Here is a 27,115-nt window from a genome sequence, read left to right as displayed (position 1 = left end):
AGGTGAGACTCACTCAGACTCTCCTCTGGTTCTTTATTGTGGTTTTTTGGCTGCTAAACATTTCATCATTACAAATATTCTTTAACTGATTCTGGAAGAAGTAAAAGCAGTAGTGTCCAGGTGTGACTCCGCCCCCTGCTACCTGTCCGGAGCCAGGGGGCGGAGTCAGATTAAAGGTGGTGAGGGGGGAAGAGTAAAGATCATCATTTACAAATCAGATTATTTTTCTCCTACAACAACAATGATGATGATGATGATGATGATGTGCAAGCTTAACAAAACTTTAAAATAATTAATACAGTGTTTTTCTTTTTTTCCTCAGAGTGAGACCTCCCGTCTGTCTGAGCGGCTAACACGTGGAAAGTGTTTTTAATACAGAAGAGGAAGAACAGGAAGTGACTGGTCCCAGGGCCGTCGAACCGGGGCGGGGGGGGCGGGGCTTCCCAGCAGGTAAAATCCGTCCAGGTAAAACTGGGGAAAGGGGCGGGGCTTCCCAGCAGGTAAAAGCAGCAGTAACCTCAGACTCACTCCGTCATGATAAAATCCTCAAAGTAAAAGCTAAACTCCCAGTCTTCAGTCTGTTCGACAAGCCCCGCCCCCAACAGACATGGAGGTGGGCGGGGCCTAACGTGTGCAAGGGGCGGGGCTTAGGGCTCCAATTCCAGGCCGTCCAGGGTGAGCTGGCTGCGGTGGGGGGAGTTGGGGCTGGGGGGGCTGCTGGGGTTGGAGCTGTTGGAGGGGGTCGAGTGTTTGGTGGAGTCCGAGTCCGGCTGGGCGAGCGAGGGGGGGAGAGAGAGAGAGAATAATGAGAATCACAAACTTTCAGGGACAAAAATCACTCAACAATAAACAGTTTTAGAAACGGACTGCTAACCCGCTAACGGCACTTCTTTAGCATAGCGCTCTAGCGGCTTTGCTAACTTTGAAAACATTCACTTAGCTTCATGTAAAGTAATTTTTCCTGATAAATTCTGAAGTTTTGTAAACTTTCATTTGAATAAAGTTCATATTTATGCTCTTATTTTGAAGTCTGTGCGCAGCAGTTCCGTTTCCTGTCACGTTCTCTACCCAGAATGCAACAGGTTAAAATCTCCTGATGTCCTTGTGTTTACTGTAGTTAATTATGCTAAATTAGCAACAGAGTTAGCAAAAAGCAACAGCTAAAAAACTGAAACCGGGAGTGAAAGAGCAAAGAACCAGTTCCTGAAGCGACTTCCTGTCGGCGTGTCATGACAGATCTGATCCTGTAGAGGGCGATAGAATATGCTGCAACTCATTTTGTCAGTGACACATGGTGGGTTAAATTTGGCACATTAGTTTCTGGTAAATAGGGACAGACTTTATTGTTACTAAAATATAAAAACCAGATCCAGAGACAAGGGGTGAGCAAGTGGAGCTAACGTTCATGGCTAGGCTAGCGCAGTTAGCTTTTGCCAAACAGGAGGATCTAAAACATGGAGGATTACAGTTCCTAAGTTTTTGGTTTGATTGTTTCCGTTTTGGAGTAACTCCGTCTTCTAAACTACTTCCTGTATTAACTTACTCAGAGAAAATGTACTTTGAAGTAAAGGTTGCTGTATGTTTGTTAAACCTGATTAATAAATAAATTGTTGTGTCAAACATTTTGTCTGTGAAAATCTCATTCTAAACAACAAAAAGCAAATGTGTTGTTGGGCCACTTAAAACCCTTCAGGGGGCCACAAACGGCCCACGAGCCGCACTTTGGACACCCTGCCTTAGAGGAAGCTGGTGGTGGTTTTACCTCTCGGTCCAGGTCCAGGTCCGGCTCACAGGCGCCGCGTGTCGAAGCTCCTGAGCTGAAATCTGGACCCACAAACACAAACATGAGCAACGCAGCTCCGGATATTTTACTCTGCGTTGCCGCGGTGACCCGGGTTGACCCGGCAGGTTGACCCGGCGGGTTTTCACCTGAAGCCGTGCGCGTGATGTGCGACTTGCTCCTGTGTTGCCGGGAGATGCTGGACAGTGGGCGGGGCTTGTCTCTGATTGGGTCGTCCTGGCCGGAGGGCATCACGCTCTGAACACAGAACCAAAGAGACGCGTTGGCCGACCCGACAGCTGAGCCTGCTGCTGCTGCTGCTGCTTAAATATTAATAATCTGGATTATTAATCCAGGCTCCAGCAGCAACTCTGAGACGCAAAATAAAAATAAGATTTAAATGTAAAAGCAACAAAAACTGGTAATAATTTGATCCGTTTCACATTAATGGTTCAATAAAAGCTCATTTTATTCCATTAAACTCAGTTTTAATTGGACAATTTAAGTAAAATCTTTAAATCCCATGAATGTAAAAATGTAAAAATATCTAAAAATAAAGCAGATGAACTAAATTCTGGGCCGTTTTGAGGCGAACAGGTTCAGAACCGGAGCACAGATCAGTTCTTCATCCCCGTTGCTACGGCGACCCAGCGAACGCTGCAGCGCTGCGTTCAAGTCGCCTTCAGTCAGTGGGAAGTGAAGCTGCAGGAGGAAGAGAGCAGCTGCCTACCCTTCCCAGAGAGGAGATGGAGGGAGAGGAGGAGGAGGAGGAGGAGGAAGGCTGCAGGAGGCTCTGCTGGGAGGAGGAGGAAGAGGAGGCCTCCTTCTGCAAGAAGGCGCCGGCCGATGCCGACGTCATGTGATAGATGTGCTCAAAGTTGGAGGGGGGGGAGATGAGGGTGTGACGGGAGGAAGAGGAGGAGGGAGAAGGAGACGGGGAGGGAGAGAGGGAGGTGAGGTCACCGACCTGAACAGAGAGGAAGAGGAGGAGGAGGAGGAAGGAAAGAAGAGAGGAGGAGTCAGTGATGACCAGAGCTGTGAGTGGAGAACATGCCATGCAGGGAGGAAGAGGAGGAGGAGGAGGAAGAGGAAGGAGAGGAGGAAGAGGAGGAGGAAGAGGCGTTACCAGGGGGAGGTCCATCAGGACCTGCATGCCGTCTCCTGGTCCCATGTGGGCCACGTGGTTGAAGTTGGTCGGGTTGGAAATCATCCTGGACCGGAGCTCCGGGTCCCGCAGCATCTCCCTGACGACAGGAAGCAGAGGGGCGGGGCTTAAAGATGACCAGCTTTACAGGAAGCAGAGGGGCGGGGCTTAAAGATGACCAGCTTTACAGGAAGCAGAGGGGCGGGGCTTAAAGATGACCAGCTTTACAGGAAGCAGAGGGGCGGGGCTTAAAGATGACCAGCTTTACAGGTAGCAGAGGGGCGGGGCTTAAAGATGACCAGCTTTACAGGAAGCAGAGGGGCGGGGCTTAAATATGACCAGCTTCACAGGAAGCAGAGGGGCGGGGCTTGAAGATGACCAGCTTCACAGGAAGCAGAGGGGCGGGGCTTAAATATGACCAGCTTTACAGGAAGCAGAGGGGCGGGACTTAAATATGACCAGCTTCACAGGAAGCAGAGGGGCGGGGCTTAAAGCAGAGGAAGTTTCCCTGTAGCTCACCGCCACTTTAACTTCATGCCGTCAGTTTTTAATTAAACGTTGATGGAAAACCTGACGGCCGTCTGATTACAGTTCAACACTTGGTGCAGACAGAGAGCATATTCAACCCATCAACAGAACTTTTCCTGGTTCTGAGGATCCGACTCACCTCCTCTGCTGGAGCCGCTCCTCTTCTGGGACCTTAAACAGGAACTTCCTCTTGCTGCGAGTCCGAACCATCAGCTTCCTGCTGTGGTCCGACGTCTCCGGGATGGTGAGGTCTCCCTCTGCCAAGACAGAGAACTGTCAGCCGGTTCCGGTTCTGGTCCCGGTCCAGGTTCTGGTTCTGTGTTTTTACCTGACGAGGCGTTGCTGAAGTAAACCAGGCGAGGCGGCTCTGAGCTCAGCAGGTTCAGCGTTCCTTCAGCGTTCAGGGGGCGGAACTGGGGAGAGAGAGGATTGGCTGAGCCCTGATTGGCTGAGCCCTGATTGGCTGAGCCCTGACTGGCTGAGCCCTGATTGGCTGAGCCCTGATTGGCTGAGCCCTGATTGGCTGAGCCGCGGTAAGCGCTGATTGGCTGAGCCCTGATTGGCTGAGCCCCGACTGGCTGAGCCGCGGTAAGCGCTGATTGGCTGAGCCCTGATTGGCTGAGCCCCGACTGGCTGAGCCGCGGTAAGCGCTGATTGGCTGAGCCCCGACTGGCTGAGCCGCGGTAAGCGCTGATTGGCTGAGCCCTGATTGGCTGAGCCCCGACTGGCTGAGCCGCGGTAAGCGCTGATTGGCTGAGCCCTGACTGGCTGAGGCCTGATTGGCTGAGCTCTGACTGGCTGAGCCAAGCCGAGCTCTGATTGGTTACCTTGCGCAGGGAGATGGTCTGGACCCATTCGGTGGTGTGGATGTCGAACACGTCCACTCCGTACTCGCTGTAAACCGTCAGGTGGGACGAGTTCGAACCTGAAAACCAAAGACAGGAATGAAACGATCCCACAGCATGATACTGCCACCACCATGACTCTCACTGTGCTAAACAAACCTCAGATTCTAATGACCTCAAAGAACTTCCTGTGAGTCTTACACCGTATATCATGACGGTTATTTTGTCATTTTTAATCATTTTACGTGTGAAGCTGCATATTTACAATCAATAAGCTGCAAAATGATTTGCCAATATTTCTAAATCATCATGAGAAAAACTATTCAGATGGATGGATGTGAAGAGATGTTCATTAATATTTCATTTTACTTATATTTGAATGGTTTTATCAGTGTGTTCCGGCCCTTTAAGAGCAGCAACAGGCCTGTTCCAATACGCAATAAATCAATTACAACCAGATCAATAATTTCCATTTGATTAATTTATCATTTCTACCAAAAACTGGATGACAAATCTTTAAAGTGTTAAATATTCATCATAATATAGTTTATTGATCGTTGATTATACGTTATTGTTATGTTACTGGAATGATGTGAAACGGCAACATCATCATCATCATCATCATCATCATCATCATCATCAGGTGGACCTACAGCAGGCCAGCGGCGCCGCCGGCCACATCAGCTCCTGGGTCCGGGAGCGCCGGCCCTGCCCGTCCACGTAGACGCCCAGCTGGCTGAAGCAGAGCAGAACCTCTCCGGCGCCGACCTCCAGGGCGTGCAGCGCGTCCATGGGCTGCTGGGCCAGGAAGGCCAGGGACGGGTCGGCCGGGTTCACCAGGCTGATGGGCGACGACTCGCCCTGCAGCGCCAGCAGCGCGAAGCCGGACGAGTATCCGACGCACAGCCGGTCCCGCAGCATGCCCAGCCACTGCACCGTCCCCGGCGCCTGCACCTCCCACAGCTTCTTGTGGTACGGCTTCGCCCGGCTGATCTCGTAGCACTGGACCTGCGGGGCGGAACCGGGGTTTAGAACGGGCCGGGTCGGGTCGGGTCGGGCCGCTCCGGCGACGGCTCTGACCTGGCGCTTGGCGGCGGCCAGCAGGCAGGCCGGGCCTCCGGGTCGCAGCAGCCCGGTGGTCAGAACCTGGCAGTTCTTGGTCTCTGCCAGCTTGGTGTCGAAGGACGACTCCGCCCCGTCCAGAACCCCCGACGGGTACAAGTGGACCTGCCGGTTCCGGCCGCACAGCAGAGCCACCATCTTCTCCTTGGGAATCAGTTCGATCTGGTAAACCTTCTTACTGTCAGCGGCCCGAACGATGACTGCAACACAGAACCATCAGAACCGTCAGAACCCGACCCGACTGCAACACAGAACCGTCAGAACCCGACCCGACTGCAACACAGAACCATCAGAACCGTCAGAACCCGCCACCTGGAGACCCCCAGGTTCCGTCTAGACTCTGGAAGTCCGACCCGGTTAGAGAAACTTCAGGTTTTTTCTGAAGTTGCTGGAATGGAACCAGTTTGAGGTGTAGAAACAAACCCCCAGCATGATGCAGCCTCCACCGTGCTTCCCAGTCTGTGAGCTTCGCTCTGCATGTTTCAGGTCCAACCAGCCAACAGATTTGCTTCCAGGATGAACTTAAAGCTGGAATTAAGATTAGAAATGATTTCTTCTGCACCGAGACGTTTCTGAGACGGACGGTGAGCCATCCTGGAGGATTGTTGTTCTAAACCACGGGAGGCGGTAAAACCGGAAAACGATTCTTAAAGGTCTTCATGTTCTGGTAAAGTCTCTGACCCACCGTCTCTGGTGACCTCGACGATGAACAGCCCGTCTTCGGTTCCCAGGGCGATCCTCTCCCGATCTGCTCAGAGGAAATAAGCACGTTCAGCAGAAAAACGTTTCCAGATCACGTCATCAGCATAGAGAGAAGCTTTATATTCAAACTGCTGCAGGCGCTAAAGTTTAAATAATTAAAACTAACAATTAAAAACTATTTTTCAGATTTTCAGTTGTAAAAAAATGAATATTTTGTATTTCTAAACTCAAGACACCAAGAAAACAACATTTATGGTTTTTAAAAGGTGTAAAAGTCCAAACCCGACCAGAACAGAACCACAGAGTGGGTCTGCGGTTCTGACAGCGGCGGTACTGACCCAGGACGGCGGCGCACAGGGCCGTCTTGATGAGGGGCAGCGAGGCGTCGTACGCCTCCTGCAGGATGTGGACCTGCTGGCTCTTCAGCTGGTTCTTGGTCAGGATGTTCTGCAGGCTCTCCAGAACCCGGACCCACTTCTTCTTCTCCTCCTCGCTCTCCGCCAGCACCAGCAGCGACACCGAGGAGAACTGCGAGCTCAGCTGCGACGACGTCACCTGCATCAGAGACAGTTAGGACGCGGCGGTCGGTAGGCGGCGCCGCCGGACGAAGGAGGCGGGGTTTCCTACCCTGAAGATGCAGGGGACGTCCTTCCTGGTAGCGTGGATCACGTCCGACGCCAACACCGAGCTGACGGACAGATCTTCATCTCTGAAACCAACCCAACGTTAAATACAACCACAGACATCCGTGTTCCAGTGATGAACCTCCTGATGCTGCGTTCACCTGAGGTCCAGGACCAGACCGGCCACCACGCCCGGCTGGGTGGACTTCCCCTCTGGAATGTCGTACAGAAACAGTTTGCAGTCCGACACCACGGCGAACGCTCGCTGCCAGCCCTTCTTCACGCCGCTGGGCTTCGGGATCTGCAGCGACAAAACCGAGCAAGAGACTCTGAGGCTGCGGAAGCTCAGGAAGCGAAGAGCCGCTCTGCTGGAGGCCGGCAGCCTTACCCGGACGTAGCCCTTGTAGGCGGTGCCGATGCCCCTCTGGACGTCGATGCCCTGCGGCCTCTTGGCCTGATCCGCTGGGATGGGGCACAGCAGGGGGGCGTGGTCCTTACAGGCCACATGGCAGATGAAGGAGCAGACTGGGGGCGCATGGAGACCCGTCAATACCGAGGCGAGCTACACCGAGCAGAACCTGCATCGGAGGAAGCCGATGCAGAAAGGTTTACCTTCGCAGGCGTATCCCTGGCGACTGAGGCCCACCATCAGGGAGGTGCAGTGGGAGCAGAGCGTGGGGCTGCAGAACGTCTTGATGCTCAGCTGGTGAGCTTTGGGCTGGAAACAACGAGACACTCGGGTTCAAAACCGGAAAACCTGATCCAGATGTTACTGCAGTCATTTAGAGCGGTTCAAACAATCCGCTCTAAATGACTAATCGATAAACATTCATTGGTTCGCCTCATTTAGACTAATCAATAAATGTTTCAGGAAGACTCGGGTTCCTGAAAATAAATCTAAATATCATCAGCAAAGAGTGAAATGTGATTCTTCTGCAAAAGATGAGATTCCCGAGCGCGGAGCCCTGAGGAACGCCTGCTGGAAGGAGAGATGAGTTTCCTGAAAATCACCCAGACGGTCAAACTGGTCCATCTTTTATCCATCAAAACCTGATCAAGGCTTAAATTACAAACAGGCCGACTGACTGGAGGATATCTGCAGAAATGAGTTTGAGTCGTCAGAACCAATCAGAGGCGGCGGCGTACCTTGGGCGTAGCCAGCGCTGAGCTCTGTAAGGTGGGGGAGGGGCTGTCGGGAACCAACGGCGTTTTTCCGTCCTGTTGACACAAACTGAGTCGGTGAACAAACTCCTACAACCACAAACCTGCAGACACTGAAGCTGTGGGTGGATGACCTCAGTCTCAGAGGCGGAGGATCGGGAAGGCGGCGTGGTGAGCGCCTTCTCGGGGGCGGGGTCCAAATCTCCCGTCTGAAAACGACAGAAGATGAGTTTTAGTCGTGAGAGCGGTTCTGGTTGATCAGGACTTTGGTTCTGATCGTTCTGCTCCGACTACAGGCTGATGGAGACGAATCCACAGAGACGAAGACGAGGACACAGCTATGAGGACCTGCGTGTGTGGGAGGGGCTTAATCAGTGGGAGGGGCTACGTGAAGGGGCGTGGCCACTCGGAGGTCTCCATGTCATTAGTGAGCAGCTATGACTGAGGTTAGATGTGACCACTAGGGGGCAGACGGAGGACCGTTGGGATGGGTGGAGGAACGTTGAGGGACCTGCCGGGGAAACTTACTTCTTCCCACAGGGCGAGCAGTGAGGAGGCGGAGCAAAGTGACGCCTCCAGGTCACAGAGAGACACAAGCAACAGTCATTTAGTCATCACACCTGCGGCCGCTGTGATTGGTCAGAGCGTGGCGAGCAGACTCACCCTGAAGGTGAGGTCCGGAACCAGAGGAGACGTGTTGAAGTAATCGAACATGGAGTCCTGGAAGTCTGGGAGCTTCAGGCCTGCAGAGACACAACCAGTTGAGCACAGAGCCGGGTCCGGGTCGGCGTCCAGGACGGACTCCTGACCTTTGTCGGAGCGGGAGCGGCTCTCCTCCACCTCCTTCTTCAGACCCTCCACCTGCTCCACCACCTCCCGCCTCTTCTCCTCGGACTCCTTCAGCTTGCTGCGGGCGGACAGACAAGAGGCGTATGAGGCGCCGAGCAACACAACATTCCCGTCTAAGCCCGAGCCGAAGTGACCCCTGACCTCTCCAGGTTGATGTTGGCAGCCTTGACTTTGCGCAGCTCCTCCTGGACCATCTGCTTGGCCTTCAGCTCGGCGTCCAGAGCCGACTGCAGCTCCAGGCGGGCCGACATGTCCAGCTTCTGGCTGCGGCGGACCTTCCACAGCGGGTCCTGCAGCGGGACGGAGGAACCGAACACAGCAGGATGAAACTGCAGCGGCTGCATCACGAACACAGAGCAACAGCCAGGAAGAGCAGCCCAGGAAGCACACAGTGAGGAAGCATGGGATGGAACCGGAACGCTACAGAGAAATCCCTGATTTCACTCTGACTCCAAACAACCAGAAACTTTAAAACCAAACAGCAGCAGGAGCGTCTTCAAACCAGCAACCTTCAGACGCCCAGCGCGCTTAGCTTAGCTTCTGCTACATTCAAGCTAAAGAGCTAATTTACTCATTTACTTCCATGTGTTGTAAAGTTTCAGGTGAATAAAGTTTGACATCCGTCTTGAAGCTTTGAGGTAAAGTTGTTTATATTCATGTTGAGAATTAGCTTCAGCTAAATGCTACATTGGCTTAGCATGTTAGCTTTAACCTTAGCTAGAAACCATGTTGATGTAACTTTAGCATTAGCTTCAGCTAAATGCTACATTGGCTTAGCATGTTAGCTTTAACCTTAGCTAGAAACCATGTTGATGTAACTTTAGCATTAGCTTCAGCTAAATGCTACATTGGCTTAGCATGTTAGCTTTAACCTTAGCTAGAAACCATGTTGATGTAACTTTAGCATTAGCTTCAGCTAAATGCTACATTGGCTTAGCATGTTAGCTTTAACCTTAGCTAGAAACCATGGTGATGTAGCTTTAGCATTACCCTCAGCTAAATGCTACATTGGCTTAGCATGTTAGCTTTAACCTTAGCTAGAAACCATGGTGATCTAGCTTTAGCATTAGCTTCAGCTAAATACTACATTGGCATAGCATGTTAGCTTTAACCTTAGCTAGAAACCATGGTGATGTAGCTTTAGCATTAGCTTCAGCTAAATACTACATTGGCTTAGCATGTTAGCTTTAACCTTAGCTAGAAACCATGGTGATGTAGCTTTAGCATTAGCTTCAGCTAACTAGCATATTGGTGTAGTTCTTTAGTGTTAGCTTAATGCTATGTAGCATTAGCTGGAGCTAGCAGAACCGATGTTCTCCCAGAACTGGAATGATCCTGGATCAGTTCAGTCGCGTCCAGAACCTTGAACTGGACCCGTTGATGGTCCACATGCTGCCAGCCATGCAAGCGTCCGACAGATGAGGCGGAGCGACTCCGTCACGGCCAACACTCACCATCCTGTCTCCACCAATGGGAGGCCAGGGCTTCCTAGGGGGCGTGGCCACTCCTGACTCAGGCTGCCAGAGCGAGTCAGAAACAGAACCAACACTGAGGAACTAAAACGGGTCGGACCGCAACATTAACACACTCCTTCACAATAAAAGCCTCTCTGTGGCTGAAGGGAACACGTTTAAGCTTTTAAAACGAGGGCCGGTGCTGAAGGTTCCCAGGAACCAGAGACCTGACCCGGTTCTGAGGGAGTTCTGGTTACCAGAGGTCGGGTCCCCAGGCTGGAGCTGCGCAGCGTCTCCAGCTCCTCCGTCATCTTGGTGGCCAGCGCCTGCAGGTAGCCGCGCGCGTCCTTCTCGTCGCTGACCCTGAGCAGAGGAAACAGCGGCTGTGAGCGCACGGCGCCCCCCGGTGGCGGAGGAGGCGGTTCTGATGGGTCGGCCAATCACCACTGGATGATCTCTGCGATCTGAGCCTCCCAGTGCGCCACGCTCTCCTTCTTGGAGGACAGGTCCTGCAGGTCGTCCTCCAGCTGCCGGTTCTGAGCCGTCAGGTTGTCCACGAACGAACACAGCTGCAGGACGAGACCCGATTAGGTCGGGGTTTCTCACACCAGCACTCTGGTTCTGGACGGGTCGGCTCACCTTGTCCGTCTCGGTCGCTAGCTTGAGGTTCTCTTCACTCAGCCTGTTCTTCTCTCGCTCGTGCTTCTCCTTCAGCTCAGCGACGGCGTCGTCCATCTCGTTCTGCCTGTAGAGCCACACACACACACACCGGGTCAGAACCCAGTCCCATCCCGACCCGGTCCAGTCTGCGGGACCCACCTGTCCCTGTTGGCTTTGTCCAGCTTGTCCCTGAGCTGCAGCAGCTCCTTGTTGGCGGTGAGCAGCGCCCCCTCTGACTCCTGCAGGCCCTTGCGGAGCGTTTTGATCTCTCCGGAATGGGCCGAGTCCTTCCGGAGCAGCTCCTCCTCGTAGAACAGAACCTTCTTATCCAGCTCCGCCTTCAGCCGGGACAGTTCCTGCTGGGACTCCACGCCGCCGCCAACGCCGCCAACCGCAGCTCCTCGGCCCTGCTGGGACTGCAAACAGAACCACGATGACTGGGCTGCTGCAGGGAGCTCGCTGGTTCTGGTTCTGGTTCCGGTTCCGGTCCCACCTTCAGGCTCTGCAGCTCCGTCTCCAGCTGTTTGGAGTAAACTTCGCTGTTCTCCCTCAGCTTCCTCTCCTTCGATGCCTCGGCCTTCGCCTCGTCCAGCTGAGCCTCCAGCTGGGACACAAACAAAGGCTTTTATTGTGAAAGGAGCAAAACAAATAAAATACAGGAACATCTGGAGGACTTCAATACTTTGTGTCATTTTGATGATTGTGGCTCACAGATGGTCTTTAAAACCCATAATAATAATAATAGCATTATGGGCTGCTACAGAAACTGGTTGTTCCCAGAACTTTTTTAATATTTTTATAAATTCTGGTTTTCATTTCCAGCAAGTCAGAATTATGAAAGGTTGGAAATGTGTCAGTGTGTGGGATGAATATTTCACTTTCTGGCATCAGGGACAAAATATTCTCACAATATTTAACACTTCAGATGTCAAAGGTCAACAGAAAAGTCCCTTCAATGTGGGATGAATGGAGCATGTCGCCCCCTGGTGGCCGTGGGAAGTAACTGCAGCTTAAAGACAGTTGATCTGTTGTCATATTTGGTCTGAAAATTAATTTACACCAAGAAATTGAGCAGATCTGACGGAAAACTCAAAGTTAAACCAGATCATTACTGAAGAAAGGTTTCAATCAATCCCAATGAATTCCAACAGATCAGAGTTTTGTGGAGGAAGTGTTGGGTTTTCAGTCGGCCTGAAAGGCTAATTCAGCAACATTTACCAATATCTGACACTAAATTAGACGTGAAAAGTCTCCAGTGTCCCTGACGGACTGCAGGAAGCTTCTCTACCAACAAGTCTTTTATTTTGAAGAGTTTCATTGAGCCTTCCTCACCTCCTTGCGGTTCTTCTCCGTCTTGCGGATCTCCTGTCTCAGGGCGTCCATCTTCTGCATGAGCGCGTCCATCTCCTCCTCCTTGTCCCTCAGCTGGCGGGACAGGCGCTGCTTGGAGGAGCGCAGCTCGGCCAGCCGCTCCGACAGCTCCGAGAACTCCTGCAGGGCCAGCTTCCTCTGGGAGTGCGCCTCCTTCAGCTCCTTGGTCTGGCTGCGCAGACGCTCCAGGGAGTCGGCCAGCTGCTGCTCGGAGGAGGTTAGGAGACGGGGACGTTATGAGGGGACAGGGGGGACAGAGGGGACAGGGGGGACAGGGGGGACAGGGCGGACGGGGGGGGCAGGGGGAACGGGGAGGACGGGGGGGCCGGGGGGGAGGGGGGGGACGGGGGGCAGGGGGGACAGGGCGGACGGGGGGGGCAGGGGGAACGGGGAGGACGGGGGGCAGGGGGGACAGGGCGGACGGGGGGGCGGGGGGAACGGGGCGGACAGGGAGGACGGGGGGAACGGGGCGGACAGGGAGGACGGGGGGGACAGGGAGGACGGGGGGCAGGGGGACGGGGAGGACAGAGGGGACAGGGGGGCAGGGAGGACGGGGGGGCGGGGAGGACAGGGAGGACGGGGGGGCAGGGAGGACAGGGAGGACGGGGCGGACAGGGAGGACGGGGGGACAGGGAGGACGGGGGGGCAGGGGGGACGGGGAGGACGGGGGGACGGGGAGGACGGGGGGGCGGGGAGGACAGGGAGGGCAGGGGGGACAGGGAGGGCAGGGGGGACATGGAGGACGGGGGGACAGGGAGGACGGGGGGGCAGGGAGGGCGGGGGGACAGGGAGGACGGGGGGGCAGGGGGGACAGGGAGGACGGGGGGACGGGGAGGACAGGGAGGATGGGACGGGCAGTGGGGACGGGGGGACAGGGGGGGGGGGGGGGACAGGGAGGACGGGGGGGCAGGGAGGACGGGGGGGACGGGGAGGACGGGGGGGCCGGGGGACAGGGAGGACGGGGGACGGGGAGGACAGGGAGGATGGGACGGGCAGTGGGGACGGGGGGGACAGGGAGGACGGGGGGGACAGGGAGGACGGGGGGGCAGGGAGGACGGGGGGGACGGGGAGGACGGGGGGGCAGGGGGGACGCTTACCTTGTGGACGTCGTCCTTCTCCTGCCTCAGCGTCTTCACCTGCTTCTCCAGGCTCTTCATCTTGGAGGCGGAGCTCTCGTAGTCCTGCCTGAGCGTGACGGCCTCCTCCAGCTGGTGCTCCAGCCTGTCGGAGTCTACGCAGGAGAACGGGTCAGGACCGGAACCGGGCCCACAGAGACCGGAACCAGGCTCACAGAGACCGGAACCGGGTCCACAGAGACCGGAACCGGGCCCACAGAGACCGGAACCGGGCCCACAGACAGAGACCAGAACCGGGCCCACAGAGATCGGAACCGGACCCATAGACAGAGACCGGAACCAGGCTCACAGAGACCGGAACCGGGCCCACAGAGACCGGAACCGGGCTCACAGAGACCGGAACCGGGCCCACAGAGACCGGAACCGGGCTCACAGAGACCGGAACCGGGCCCACAGAGACCGGAACCGGGCTCACAGAGACCGGAACCGGGCCCACAGACAGAGACCGGAACCGGGCCCACAGAGACCAGAACCGGGCCCACAGACAGAGACCGGAACCGGGCCCACAGAGACCAGAACCGGGCCCACAGACAGAGACCGGAACCGGGCCCACAGACACCGGAACCGGGCCCACAGACAGAGACCAGAACCGGGCCCACAGAGACCAGAACCGGGCCCACAGAGACCAGAACCGGGCCCACAGACAGAGACCGGAACCGGGCCCACAGACACCGGAACCGGGCCCACAGACACCGGAACCGGGCCCACAGACACCGGAACCGGGCCCACAGACACCGGAACCGGGCCCACAGAGACCGGAACCGGGCCGACTCACTGACCTGCCAGCTTCTTCTTGAGCCGGTCGATCTCCTCGTTCAGCTTCTTGATCTCTTTGTCCCGGGCCAGAGTTCCTCCGCGCGCCGGAGCCTGGAGGGCCTGGGTGGACTCTGAGGGGTGAGAGGACCGGGTCAGGGTGAGTGGGACCGGGTCAGGTCCAGAACCGGCCGGCTCCGTCCCCAGGCGTTTGCCCACCTTGCAGTTTGCGGTTCAGCTCCAGCTTCTCCTGCTCCAGGCGGCGGATCCTCTTCTCAAACGCCTCCACCTCCGAGCCGCCGCCGCCGTCCGGCTCCGTTCGGACCCCCGGCGCCGCCCGGCCGGCCGCGCTGCGGTCCGAGAAGCAGCTGTCGGTGGTGAAGGTGAAGCCGACGAAGGGGAGGTGCTGGCCGGTGAAGCCGGTGTGAGACACTGGCGGTCCGATGTCCTGCAGACAAACAGAGCCGTGAAGCAGCGGAGGACGTCTGGAGGTTCCGGTCCGGTTCCGGTCCGGGCCTCACCGGGTTCTTCAGGACGTCGTCGTCCACGTCGAAGTTGGAGGTGTCGGTGGGCGAGGAGACGTCGGGGATGTACGGCGCCTCGGCGGAGCGGATGTTGTCCCAGTCGATGGCGCTGAAGAAGGCGTGGCCCTTGAAGTCCGAGATGCCGTTGAGGCCCAGGCGGCGTTCCCGGGAGCAGAGCAGCCGCTGGATCAGATCCTTGGCGTCTTCGGAGACGTCGGTCACATGGGAGGGGAACTGGAAACGCTCCTGGAAACCAGACAGGAAGTCAGGACCGAAGAGAGAGAGAGGCGTCCGTCCACTGAGGGACACGCTCCCATTTAGAGGACAGGAAGTAGGACAGGAGTCTGGAGACGAAACGTAACCTGGAAACGGCAGCAAGACTCCAGGCAGAGTAATCTGATTACATCCTGGGTCCACAAAGGAAGGAAGACGGAGCTGGACAACAATAATAATCATGATTCTGGTCAATAATCATCTAATTATTGATTAGTTTTATGGTTCAGATATCCAACATCCAGCCAAACTGGTGGCGTGTCACTTCCTGTTTCGTTTTTATTTAAGCAGCTATGGAGAAACATGAAGCGCGTTGCTAGGCAACCAAAGAGCGAGCGAGCGAGTCGAGACAAATGCTCACTGTGAAGGAAGGAAGGAAGGAAGGATGGAAGCAAGGAAGGAAGGAAGCAAGGAAGGAAGCAAGGATGGAAGCAAGGAAGGAAGGAAGGAAGGAAGGAAGGGAGAAAGGATGGAAGAAAGGAAGGAAGGAAGGAAGGAAGGAAGGAAGGAAGGAAGGAAGGAAGGAAGGAAGGAAGGAAGGAAGGAAGGAAGCAAGGAAGGAAGGAAGGAAGGAAGGAAGGAAGGGTGGAAGCAAGGGTGGAAGGAAGGAAGGAAGGATCCTAGCCGTCTCTTGTTCGTTTCCTTCAGTTTTTCTCTGAGGTTCGGATCTAAATAAACTTCCTGACATCAGGAACATTCTCTCTGCCGGCTCCGGCGTTTGGGTCCGGTTCTGGTTCCGGTTCTGACCTCGTGGTTCATGATCTTGCCGTAGGTCTCCACCAGCGACTCGGCGTAGAACGGCGTCTCTCCGTACAGCATCTCGTACATGCAGACGCCCAGCGACCACCAGTCGCACTCCGGCCCGTAGCGGCCCATCCCGTCCTCCATCGCCTGCAGGATCTCTGGGGAAATGTAGTCCGGGGTTCCCACGGCAACAGACGACTGCACCTGCGCCACACAGGAAACACAGGCTTTTATTCTGAAGGGTCACCATCAAATTACATCTTTTCTTTCTTTCTGAAGTTCAGCTGCGGAGAACTTGACCGAACCGACCCGATCAGAACCACACGGGTCCGACTCGGGTTACAGGAGGGAGGGATGATGGTGGCTCCAGATATTTCCAGATCTTTTCATTTTTCCAGACTGAATCTCTTTTAGCTCTTTTTCCAGGATTCTGGAATGCGTTTCCAGGCGTTCCAGATTTTCCAGGTCCCTGCTCTGAGTGAATCCCTTCACTGTAAAAACGGATCAGCTTCCTGTTGACTTCATTAAAATCTCCTGGGATCAGGAACAAACTGCCAGAACCTGAGCAGAAACTGCTGGTTCCTCCAAACCAGGCCTGGAAACACGATCAGGTTCCATAAACACCGTGACTGGATCAGGACGGGATCGACTCAAGATCTGATTTAAATGGATTTTATTTAAACATCCGGATCTTTTCTGTTTGCTGTTTTCTGGTCTGTGGAGCCATCGGCTTTCCTCCTGTTCATAGAGGAACCTGCTGAGTCTCATGGCTCTCAGTGTGGAAGGCAAGGCCAGTCCGGTCCGGCCGAGCCCAGTCCAGACCAGTTCAATCCAGTTCAGACCAGTTCAATCTAGACCAGTCCAGTCCAGTCCAGTTCAATCAGTGCAGCCCAGTTCAGTTCAGTTCAGTCCAGTCCAGTCCAGACCAGTTCAGTCCAGACCAGTCCAATCCAGACCAGTTCAATCAGTCCAGCCCAGTTCAGTCAGTCCAGTCCAGTCCAATCCAGAGCAGTTCAGTCCAGTCCAGTCAGTCCAGTCCAATCCAGACCAGTTCAATCCAGTTCAGACCAGTTCAATCCAGTTCAGACCAGTTCAATCCAGTTCAGACCAGTTCAATCTAGACCAGTTCAGTCCAGACCAGTCCAATCCAGACCAGTTCAATCCAGTTCAGACCAGTTCAATCTAGACCAGTCCAATCCAGACCAGTTCAGACCAGTTCAATCCAGTTCAGACCAGTTCAATCCAGTTCAGACCAGTTCAATCCAGTTCAGACCAGTTCAATCTAGACCAGTTCAATCCAGTTCAGACCAGTTCAATCCAGTTCAGACCAGTTCAATCTAGACCAGTTCAATCCAGTTCAGACCAGTTCAATCCAGTTCAGACCAGTCCAAACCAGACCAGTTCAATCCAGTCCAGTCAGTCCAATCCAGACCAGTTCAATCAGTCCAGCCCAGTTCAGTCAGTCCAGTCCAATCCAGTCCAGTTGAATCCAGTCCAGTCCAGTCAGTCCAGACCAGTCCAGTCCAGTTGAATCCAGTCCAGTCCAGTCCACCAGTGCGTCTCTAAACAATCATTTCAGTCAGATGAATTCCACGTTTATCCTGCTTATTAAAATGTTTCTGCTGGTTTCTAATTCTTTTCGAAGTCTTTATGAATTAAATTTAAGACTTTCTGCTTCAACCTGCATACTGGGGATAAATGTCCTCTTAGCCAGTATGGGCCGCTAGCCACTAGTTAGCATTAGCATCAACTTCCTGAAATGAAGATGTCGACACACTTTTGCCTGAAAGAAAAAACTAAACTGTCCAACCAAGACAAAAATTAAGACGTGTGATTATTTAAGGCCGACTTGTTGTTTTCTGTTAACTGGTCTTAATTTAAGGCCTTAATATCAGATAATGAATGTTTTTAAGGACGTGTGGACCCCAGGTATCAACCCGCTGCAGGTCATGATGAAGTACTGAGTAGTTTGTCAGCATGAGGTCTAAAGGACGACGGCAGTGAATTCACTGCTAAAGCCAACTGACGATGGCCTGAAGGCAACATCTAAGCTTCATAACGTCAGAGCGCCTCGCTGTGATGAGCCTACTTCCTGTAAGCCAGGCGCTACAGGAAGAAGCTTACCGTTCCGTCCTCCATCATCCGCAGACACGAGCCGAAGTCGGCCAGCCGGATGTGACCGTTGACGTCCAGCAGAACGTTGTCCGGTTTGATGTCTCTGGAAAAGCAACATTTAGACGGTTAGCCGCCTGCAGGCTCCACCAGGGGGCAGCAGTGGAGCCGTTCCTCCGATGGCCAGCAGCTACCTGTGGATGTACTGCTGCTGGTGGATGGAGTGGATGGCCAGAACCATCTCTGCCACGTAGAACCTGGCCATGTCTTCGGGGAGACGGTCCTCAAACTTACTGAGCAGCGTCAGCAGGTCTCCGCCCACGTAGTAGTCCATCACCAGGTACTGCAGCACAGCAACCAGTCTGTCAACCAGGCTCAGCAACATCAGGATGTTCAGAATCCACCACACCTACCAGGAAGTTGTCATCCTGGAAGGCGTAGTGCAGAGTGGTGATCCACTGACTGTCCCCTTTCACCAGGACGTCCCGCTCCTCCCGGAAACACGCCGTCTGCACAGAGGAGACGCCGGCGACATGTTGGCAACGCGTCGGCAACACGGCAGCAACGTGTCGGCAACACGGCAGCAACACGGCAGCAACGTGTCGGCAACACGGCAGCAACGTGTCGGCAACACGGCAGCAATGTGTCGGCAACACGGCAGCAACGTGTCGGCAACACGTCGGCAACACGGCAGCAACGTGTCGGCAACACGGCAGCAACGTGTCGGCAACACGGCAGCAACGTGTCGGCAACACGTCGGCAACACGGCAGCAACGTGTCGGCAACACCCTGTGATGATAAGGAGGAGGAAGGCTGGACTCACCTCGGCTCTCTTCAGCATCTCCCACTTGTTCAGGATCTTCATGGCGAACACGCGCTCCGTGTTCTTCATCTTCACCACGGCAACCTGCAGCAGCCAGAGCGTCAACACGGCCAACAATGGTCCAACACAAGCTGATTACTCTAATAATCAATAATCTATCACTGATTCTCATGATTAAACTGATGGATTCATCTTCAGTTAATTTGATAAATAAATTCTCTCTTTGGACCATTCATGGTTTTGTGTCCTTGTGACGGATCTTTGATGAAAACTCAACATTTACGGGAAAAGATGCCGTTTGCTCGCTCTGCGTTATGCTAGTAGCAGTTAGCTTTCGTCAACAACTCTGTGGCGGAAGCGAGAGCGTTGCACAACGCAAATAATCATCCGGCCTGAAAGCATGGAGTAAATGGTAAAACATAATTAAACGAAGCTTTGAGGCAGATCGTTTGCCTCGAGGAATTTTAATAATCAAGGAACTAAAAACATTGGATGAATCTGTTCCGTTTAAAGATGGCCGCCGTCTCTGGACGGATTGTAAAGTTGTTCAGAGTGACAGGATGGTCAGCAGACGAAGGAAGAAAGCTAACAGCTAACAGCTATTATGATGTAAAGGTCGGATAAATGCGACATGAACACTTTGCTCCTGGAACAAATCAGATTTCTTGGTCATAATGTTTTGCTCTTTGAACAAAGCCTTAGATGAATCCAACAGATCATCTATCAGAAATCAGGAATTTTACCTGAACATTTTTAGCAACCGACCGAATCAGGAGTTTCTAACGTTTCTACATGAAACCTGGAGACCAGGCAGGATGATCCGAAGGAAAGAAAGAAAATGTAGGATTGTTCTTCATTTATCAACAGCATCATCCTGCCACCGCCATACCCCACAAATTGTTCAGTTTTACAATCACCTGAGCAAATGCTGCAAACTGAAACAGTATTTTCTGTTTTCATGTTTTCTGATCTTTGGCGGCTGCAGGTTTCATTTCTCCACCAAGGAGTTTTAATGGAGTTTGTTTTGGGATTAAGCTGAGCTTCCAGAGCAGGTTCAGGGCAGAGCTGCACCTTTAAGAGCTTTGGCTGAACAAAAGCAGCCACACCTGGAATACCTGCCCGATCATGGCTCAGGACGGCTGTGGGCCGGCCACGCCCGCTCCGCTCCGCTCTGTGTGTGTTTGTGAGGACCGACCCGAAGCCGTCGGGGCGGGACGTTCCCCACAAGCACAGGAACACGGCGCTAGGAGTGTGTCTGAGTCCCGAGGCAGCGGGCAGGTGTGGCTGCGGCACACCTTTCCTCTGGTATGTGGGCAATGCACACACACACACACACACACACCACCAGCGTGGATCAGCTGGTTGCTCAAGCGAGCGTTCAGCAACGCGCTCCTGAGGAACCTGTGAGCGAAGGAGTAACGCTGCAGCCTGAACAGGAAGTGCAGGAAACTCTCACTTCCTGTTGGACCTCATCCCGTCCACATCCTTCCTATTCTCAGGAATTTGGAATAAAATCCAAACCCAAAGGGAATTCAGAGCTGCTCTAGAAACTCTGTGACTATTGGTTACAGGTTTTAACCTCCGTCTGAGCTCGGCTGCTGGAAACGGACAGAAACAGGAGTCCGGTCGGATCAGAACCGATCCCAGCCTGGAGGCATTCAGAGCTGGAAACAATAAGTCTCACAGCCGAGAGGAAGGACTTCCTGTAGGAGGGAATCCAGACAACTTCCTGCTGATCTAGAGTGACGTTTCTATGCTCCAGGACTCACCAGAACCAGGCGGTCAGGACGCTGCTAGCATCCAGCCACCCAACGCCTCGCTGCGAAGCTAACATGCTAACTGACTTAGGAGGGAAATAAAACGTCTCGATTCATCGTTACGCAGATGACATTCAGATTTATCTTCATTTGAAGTTCAATCAGTTTTCAGCCAAATCAACTTTTGGATTTTATTCCAGCAGCCATGTTTCCATCCAAATCTCCCGCACATTTTCAGCAATTTTTAAAAAACGTTGCAAAACAGAAAATGCTAATTTAGTATTCTCATCTTCTGGGTTGGAGCGAATCGATCCTGCCTTGTTACACAGCTACGCATGGCTGTGATAAACAGGAAGTAGAGGTTGCTAAGTAACGGAATTTCTTCAGTGTGGTGCCTCTGGTAAGGCTCCAGTGTTTGGAGACGTTCGCTACGTTTGAACTCATCAGGTAAACGTGTTTCCATTTCCCCTTAGCGCACCTTGTGTGGTCACGTGACCTTTGTGTGGTGACGTGACCTTTGTGTGGTGACGTGACCTTTGTGTGGTGCCGTGACCTTTGTGTGGTGACGTGACCTTTGTGTGGTGCCGTGACCTTTGTGTGGTGACGTGACCTTTGTGTGGTGCCGTGACCTTTGTGTGGTGCCGTGACCTTTGTGTGGTGACGTGACCTTTGTGTGGTGCCGTGACCTTTGTGTGGTGACGTGGCCTTTGTGTGGTGCCGTGACCTTTGTGTGGTGACGTGGCCTTTGTGTGGTGACGTGGCCTTTGTGTGGTCATGTGACAGTGATGTGGTGACGTGACCTTTGTGTGGTGCCGTGACCTTTGTGTGGTGCCGTGACCTTTGTGTGGTGCCGTGACCTTTGTGTGGTGCCGTGACCTTTGTGTGGTGACGTGGCCTTTGTGTGGTGACGTGGCCTTTGTGTGGTCATGTGACAGTGATGTGGTGACGTGGCCTTTGTGTGGTGACGTGGCCTTTGTGTGGTCATGTGACAGTGATGTGGTGACGTGACCTTTGTGTGGTGCCGTGACCTTTGTGTGGTGCCGTGACCTTTGTGTGGTGCCGTGACAGTGCTGTGAGCGTTAACTGAAGCAGGTCGGTCAGAATGTGTTTGACGTCTGTAATTATCAGCCCAAACATTAATTCTGCATGTTGCCGTCGGCTGAACCGACTCGTCGCCTCCCTGCTGCCGTCAGCATGACTTCGTACTGAAGCCCAGATGTTCAGAGTCGTAACTCGTAGCAACAGCAGCTGCTTCCAATCTGACGTGATGATCTATATTAATGGAGAAGTTAATAAATTCCCAGGGTGACGGTGACCTTGGACGGGTTGCAGCAGAACCACCTGGGGTGTTTACACACCGAGGCCCGGCTCCCTGCTGGACCTGGACTTTGACTGGACCGTTATCGCAGCGAGGCGCTGCAGCCAGAGCAAACATCATGCTGGGGTCAAAGTTCACCAGCCAGCCTGGCCAGCAGCTCATGGACCCAGGTTCTGGGTTCTGACCAACACTTTTAAAGTGGTTCTTTTGACCCGGTTTAGACCCAAAACAACTCCAGCTTTAAAACGGTTTCCTCTCTACCCTAAGAGATTATTTAGCTTTTATTATTAACATTTTTAAATACATTTATTTATATTTATTAAGTTGTATGTTAAGTTTGCAAAACAAAGGAAGGAAGGAAAGTTAAAAGGCCACAAGGAAGAGAGGAAGGAGATGAAGAAGGAAAGGAAACAAGAGAGGGATGCTTACAAAAAACAGAGGAAAGAAAGAATAAGAGAAAAAGAAAGTTAGAAATGATATAAAGAAAGATGGTGACAAAAACAGCAAAACCGAAAGAAAAACAAAAGGGAAGGAGGGAGAGAAGGAGGAATGTAAGGGAGGAATGTAGGAGTGAAAGAAAAACATGAAGGAGGGATGAAGGTCACAGAGAAGGAAAGAGACGACCTTTAGAGACCAGGACGGAAAATAACGCCTGGAAATCAGAAATATTCTCCCATTCCATGTCTATCCAGACCCGGAGAACCGGGTCAGAGCAGAACCGGGTCAGAGTAGACCCGGATCAGAGCAGAACCGGACCACAGCAGAACCGGGTCAGGAGTCCTACCTCCCCGAAGGCTCCTCTTCCGATCACCTTCAGCATCTCGAAGTCGTCTCTCTTCAGCCGCATGTCCTTCACTCGGCTGGTGAACGGCTTCACTGCAGACACACAAACACACGTCGGACCTCAGAGGTTCTGGAGAACACCGGACCAACAGAACCGACCCGATCTGGAGGCGCTGAGGCCCCGCAGCATCTTTAATTCATCTGATCTGGGATCAGATTTATCTGGGTCACTCTGAAGCAGAGCCCAGAATAGAAACCACAGAACCAGAACCAGAACCGGACCCGAGCGCAGGCAGGACCTCAGGCCGGTTCTGGAGAACTTCCCAGACGGATCCGATCCAGATCTTTTTCCCCCTCGGAGAAGGATTTCTGCTGCGTCACCATGGCAACACGTGATGGAGCCTCAGTTTGTCTTCAGATCAAAGACTTCATCAGAAACGTCTGCGTTTCCCCGGCAACCGGCATCTCGTTCCCGCTCATCATCGCAGGAACGTCGGGTTAATCTGGACCTTCAGTGATTCAGGAGGTCCAGAAGGTCCGGACCTCCTGGACCTCCTGGACCGAGGTCCGGTGTTCAGATGAGGCAGAAGACCTTCACACCAGTCCAGCACGTTGGAGGAGGAATCATGCTGTGGTCCATGTTTTTAATCAGGTTCCGACCGGACGATGATCCAAACACAGAACCAACCGGGTTCTGGAAGGGACATTTCCACCGAGCGGTACAGAAACGGGCGGTCCGGTCCCACACCAGCCCCGGGTCCGTTTCAGCTGACGGCGCAGTCCGGTTAGGGCGGAGCTCCTGGCATCACTCAACACGTCTACAGAACCATCAGAACCTCTAAGATGATGATGATGAAGTCAACATCTGCAGTGTGACGAGAATTCATCTCAACTCTAACCAACCAGCTGGACCGGCACCGGCGTACCGACCCGTTCGGTGACCCGTTCGGTACCACTGAGAGGAAACGAGGCTCCAACCAGAAATCTGGTGAAAACACTAAAGTGCCACTCAGAGCCGCCGGTGGCAGTGAAGCCATGAAGAGCAGATGATGATGTCATAACCTGTAGGCATGGCGATGATGTCATAACCTGTAGGCATGGCGATGATGTCATAACCTGTAGGCATGGTGATGATGTCATAACCTGTAGGCATGGTTATGATGTCATAACCTGTAGGCATGGTGATGATGTCATAACCTGTAGGCATGGTTATGATGTCATAACCTGTAGGCATGGTTATGATGTCATAACCTGTAGGCATGGTGATGATATAACCTGTAGGCATGGTGATGATGTCATAACCTGTAGGCACGGTGATGATGTCATAACCTGTAGGCATGGTGATGATATAACCTGTAGGCAGGACTTGGATCCTGCGTGGAGAAAATGGTTGATATAAATCTTAACCTGATTGATCTTCATTCAGCTGTGAAATGTTTCATTTTCCTAAAAAAATAAAAGAAAACGTCTCAAACGTGGACCGCCTGGTTCTGAACAGATCCGTTACAGATAAGAGTCGTGGATTTGGTTCTGAACAGATCTGATCCCATCGTTTTGTCCGTTTTTTCTGCTGATGTCGTCACGCTTCGCTCAGCCGAGCCCAGCAGAACCTGATCGGAGCGTCTGAGCCTGAAGCAGCTCCTGGATCCAGGTCATTTAAATCAGGACAGGCTCTGAAACAGGGACAGACTGAACCAGGCCAAACTGGGCCACCAGGCAGCTGCAGCCTCCACGCTCAGCCGGGCCTGGTTCTGGCTGGGAGCAGAATCAGGCCCGGACCAGGACAGCCTGGAAACGGACCTCATCATAGGCCGGTTCCCCTCCGACTCCTCTACATTTTTAAGTGGTTGAATCAAGAAACCTGCAGATGATTTGATTTTTCGGTTTTAAAGGGGCAGTAACGTGTTTTATTTTAATCCAGAACTTTTCACCTCCTGCTGTCAGAAAATTATACCAAATATGACAGGATACCTTGAAATTGGGCCTCTGTCTCTTTAAATCTCCGGCTCTTTCTGAAGCTCCGCCTCCAGGAAGTCACCCCAACATGGCTTCTCTATTAACCCTTTAAGGTTTTTACCAACATGGCTCTGAGCAGCAGCTCCTGTGATGAGCTCAGCAGCTGTTTGCTAATTGCTGCTGGCTAGTCTGAAGGAGAAGAGAGGGGGAGGAGCTGCATCTCGAAGGCGGGGCTAGGTCCACCCAGGCGCTTTGGACAGCTGAATGGTTGCCATGGAGATTTAATGGTTTCTCAAACATGCGTGGAAGAAAGCAACACTGCAGGTTTGACTTTGACGACATTTTAACGTGACGCCGCCCCTTTAAAACCAGAACAGGAGATTTAAGTGAACCAGAAATCGGTACTGGCTCAGTTAAAGCCCGATCAATGGCCTCAGCTTGTTGGAATAATCCAGATGAAACCTTAGAGCTGGTACTCTGGATCTTCTCCGCATCATTAGAGGCTCCGTTGCGGTTCCTCCGCTCCTTCCTCCCAGGACCACACCCACAGCTTTCCCAGGGATCCCAGCGCAGATCCCTGATCGTTCCCATCAAAGCTCCTGTCATTTCCTAACCGGAAGAGCCCCGCAGAACCCGTCCAGATGCTCCCCGTCCGGACCTGTTCATTGAGAAGAGCCGGTTCCGGTCTCGGTTCTTACCCCAGTTCAGGAACTCGGTGATGTGCTTCTCCCTCTTCAGCGGGGAGTTGGAGCACTCGGTGTAGAGGCAGAGCAGCAGGTCCAGCAGCGCCTCCACGCTCAGGCATCCCGCCTCCTTCTGCTCCAGCAGCAGCTCCTCCAGCCGCCGCAGCCGCTCCTGAGCCGACATCCTCCCCGGCCGGGACGCTCCGCTCCCCCGATCCGACTCCCGCCGCCGCCGCCGCCTGCCCCGCTCACCGAGTCTGCGCCGCCGCCGAGGCTCCGCTTCCTGCCGAGGCTGCTAGCAGCAGCTAGCCCGTTAGCTCCGGGAAAACATTCCCGACATTTTGAGCCGCCGGGATGTCGCAGAGTTCTGGCCGCCTTGCGCTCCGTCACAGCCGGCCCGTCGCGTCGTGAGCCGAACAGCCACCAGGCCCGCGGCTGTCCGCCCTGCACATCGGCTTTAATCCGGTAAATCTGGACTTTCCGCTCAGAAATCGGGACGTCGGTAAGAGCGTCGACTCTCAGGCTGACCGCCGCAGCTCCATGTCCCCCGGTCGGTCTATCAGTCCAGGAATGCAGCCAGGAGTTCCGAACCTGAACCGACTGGACTCGGGGCGTCCGTCGGAATCGGGCCGCGGTGTACCGGGAGTCTACAGGCGGTTTTCGGTCAGTTTGAGGCGCCTGCCGGTGTGGCTGATCAGTGGGAATATGGCTGAATCCAGGTCGGATCATCCAGAACAAGTTGAACGTGATGAGCCTCATTTCCTGTCAGAGGAGCTTCAAAATAAAAGAAGCTCATTCAGCAGCGTTGAATAAGTTATTTGTAGTGTATTTTTGGTTTGTTTGAAATTTGTAATAGTTTTCTGAGTTGAAAAGCTAATTTTATTTTTATGTGTATAGGGGGCAGATATAAGTTAATACATCCTTCTGCTTCTTTTCATACATTATTTATTTTAGGTGTTACATGAACTATTTATATTTATTGTTGAGTGAATGAAATAAAAAAAATAATTATAAATAAAAAATTAAAGCTTGGTAGTAACTTTCCATCCATCCATTTTCTTGCACTCTTGTCCTTAATGGGGTCAAGAGGTGCTGGTGTCTCTCCACAAACATTCTGGGCCAGAGGCGGGTCACCTGGCTGCCAGTCTGTCGCAGTGGTAGTAACTTTGTGACGCACAGTTAAATTGTTTACATAAGTTCCTTTATTTTATTATTATTATCCATCCATCCATTTTCTTTACGCCCTTGTCCCTCAGTGGGGTCAGGAGGTGCTGCTGCCTCTCCAGCTAACGTACCAGGCGAGAGGCGGGATCACCTGGACAGGTCGCCAGTCTGTCGCAGGGCAACAGAGACACACAACCACACACACACACTCACACCTAGGGCCAATCTGGAGAGACAAATTAACCTGACAGTCATGTTTCTGGACTGGGAGGAAACCGGAGTACCTGGAGAAAACCCACCATGCACAGGGAGAACATGGAGACTCCATGCAGAAAGACCGGGAATCAAACCCAGAACCTTTTTGCTGCAAGGCAACAGCTCTACCAACTGCGCCACTGTGCAGCATTATTATTATTATTATTATTATTATTATTATTATTATTATTATTATTATTATTATTATTAATAAAGTTGTTTTTAGAATAAAATATGTTTTGTTTCCAGCCACTGGTTAGTTATTCCAGGTGTAGCAGCAGCATTAAGGCATGTAGGTTCATACAAAAATTAAAAAGTGCTTTACTTTTTAATATATTTTATATAAAAAAGGTTATTAATAAAACACTGTACACTATTATAACTTAAAAATACTGTTGAGTTATTAGGAATAGTTTACTCCAGGGATCACTACAATATACTGTTTACATGTATGAATAAAAACAAATCTGCAAAACCAGCAGAAATGTTATTTAAAATAAGTAAAACTGTGTAAATACCAGCAGGCATGTAAAAACAGATCAACACAGGATGCAGCAGTCTGTCACTGCAGGTCAGCAGCAGATTCAATGGATCA

The 27,115-nt window shown here is 52.8% G+C and overlaps 1 protein-coding gene across 5 annotated transcripts; it reads right to left on the bottom strand.

The window, feature by feature from the left end:
- Positions 1-19: 19 nt before the first annotated feature.
- Positions 20-25,881, bottom strand: cdc42bpb (CDC42 binding protein kinase beta (DMPK-like)). Of its 5 annotated transcripts, XM_017302270.2 has the most exons (40): positions 25,117-25,881; positions 22,464-22,555; positions 18,605-18,688; positions 18,195-18,290; positions 17,976-18,124; positions 17,794-17,887; positions 15,673-15,873; positions 14,650-14,898; positions 14,348-14,576; positions 14,155-14,262; positions 13,337-13,470; positions 12,201-12,443; positions 11,362-11,472; positions 11,028-11,284; positions 10,848-10,953; positions 10,653-10,777; positions 10,466-10,571; positions 10,209-10,271; positions 8,896-9,044; positions 8,715-8,812; positions 8,569-8,648; positions 8,434-8,478; positions 8,040-8,114; positions 7,891-7,962; positions 7,357-7,462; positions 7,133-7,269; positions 6,906-7,045; positions 6,749-6,830; positions 6,460-6,676; positions 6,105-6,167; positions 5,378-5,619; positions 4,951-5,305; positions 4,280-4,377; positions 3,781-3,865; positions 3,592-3,709; positions 2,907-3,024; positions 2,511-2,747; positions 1,930-2,038; positions 1,763-1,824; positions 20-770 (listed from the first exon to the last, which is right to left on the bottom strand). In XM_017302270.2, the coding sequence occupies exons 1-40, from the start codon at positions 25,283-25,285 to the stop codon at positions 648-650; spliced, it is 5,427 nt and encodes a 1,808-aa protein (XP_017157759.2). In that variant the 5' UTR covers positions 25,286-25,881; the 3' UTR covers positions 20-647. The 5 variants fall into 5 exon arrangements, with proteins under 5 accessions (XP_017157759.2, XP_017157760.2, XP_017157761.2 ...); XM_017302271.2 differs by lacking the exon at positions 8,434-8,478 and having other exon boundaries at positions 25,117-25,880; XM_017302272.2 differs by lacking the exon at positions 10,209-10,271 and having other exon boundaries at positions 25,117-25,879.
- Between the last annotated feature and the right edge of the window lie 1,234 nt (positions 25,882-27,115).

This window comes from Poecilia reticulata, chromosome 21 (genome assembly GCF_904066995.2).
Source record: "Poecilia reticulata chromosome 21, P_reticulata-male-v2, whole genome shotgun sequence".
Classification (NCBI taxonomy): Eukaryota; Metazoa; Chordata; class Actinopteri; order Cyprinodontiformes; family Poeciliidae; genus Poecilia; species Poecilia reticulata.
Note: the sequence above shows the minus strand (reverse complement) of the source record. Positions and strands in the feature narration are given on the sequence as shown.

Bases quoted from the DNA above. Each gene is read 5' to 3' on its own strand.
- cdc42bpb (XM_017302270.2), bottom strand. From the start codon at position 25,285: ATGTCGGCTCAGGAGCGGCTGCGGCGGCTGGAGGAGCTGCTGCTGGAG. The intron at 15,874-17,793 runs GTAAGCTTCTTC...TGTGTGGCGCAG, and splicing joins GGATGATGGAGGACGGAACG to GTGCAGTCGTCTGTTGCCGT. The intron at 7,463-7,890 runs GTACGCCGCCGC...CGTTGTTTCCAG, and splicing joins CAGCGCTGGCTACGCCCAAG to CCCAAAGCTCACCAGCTGAG.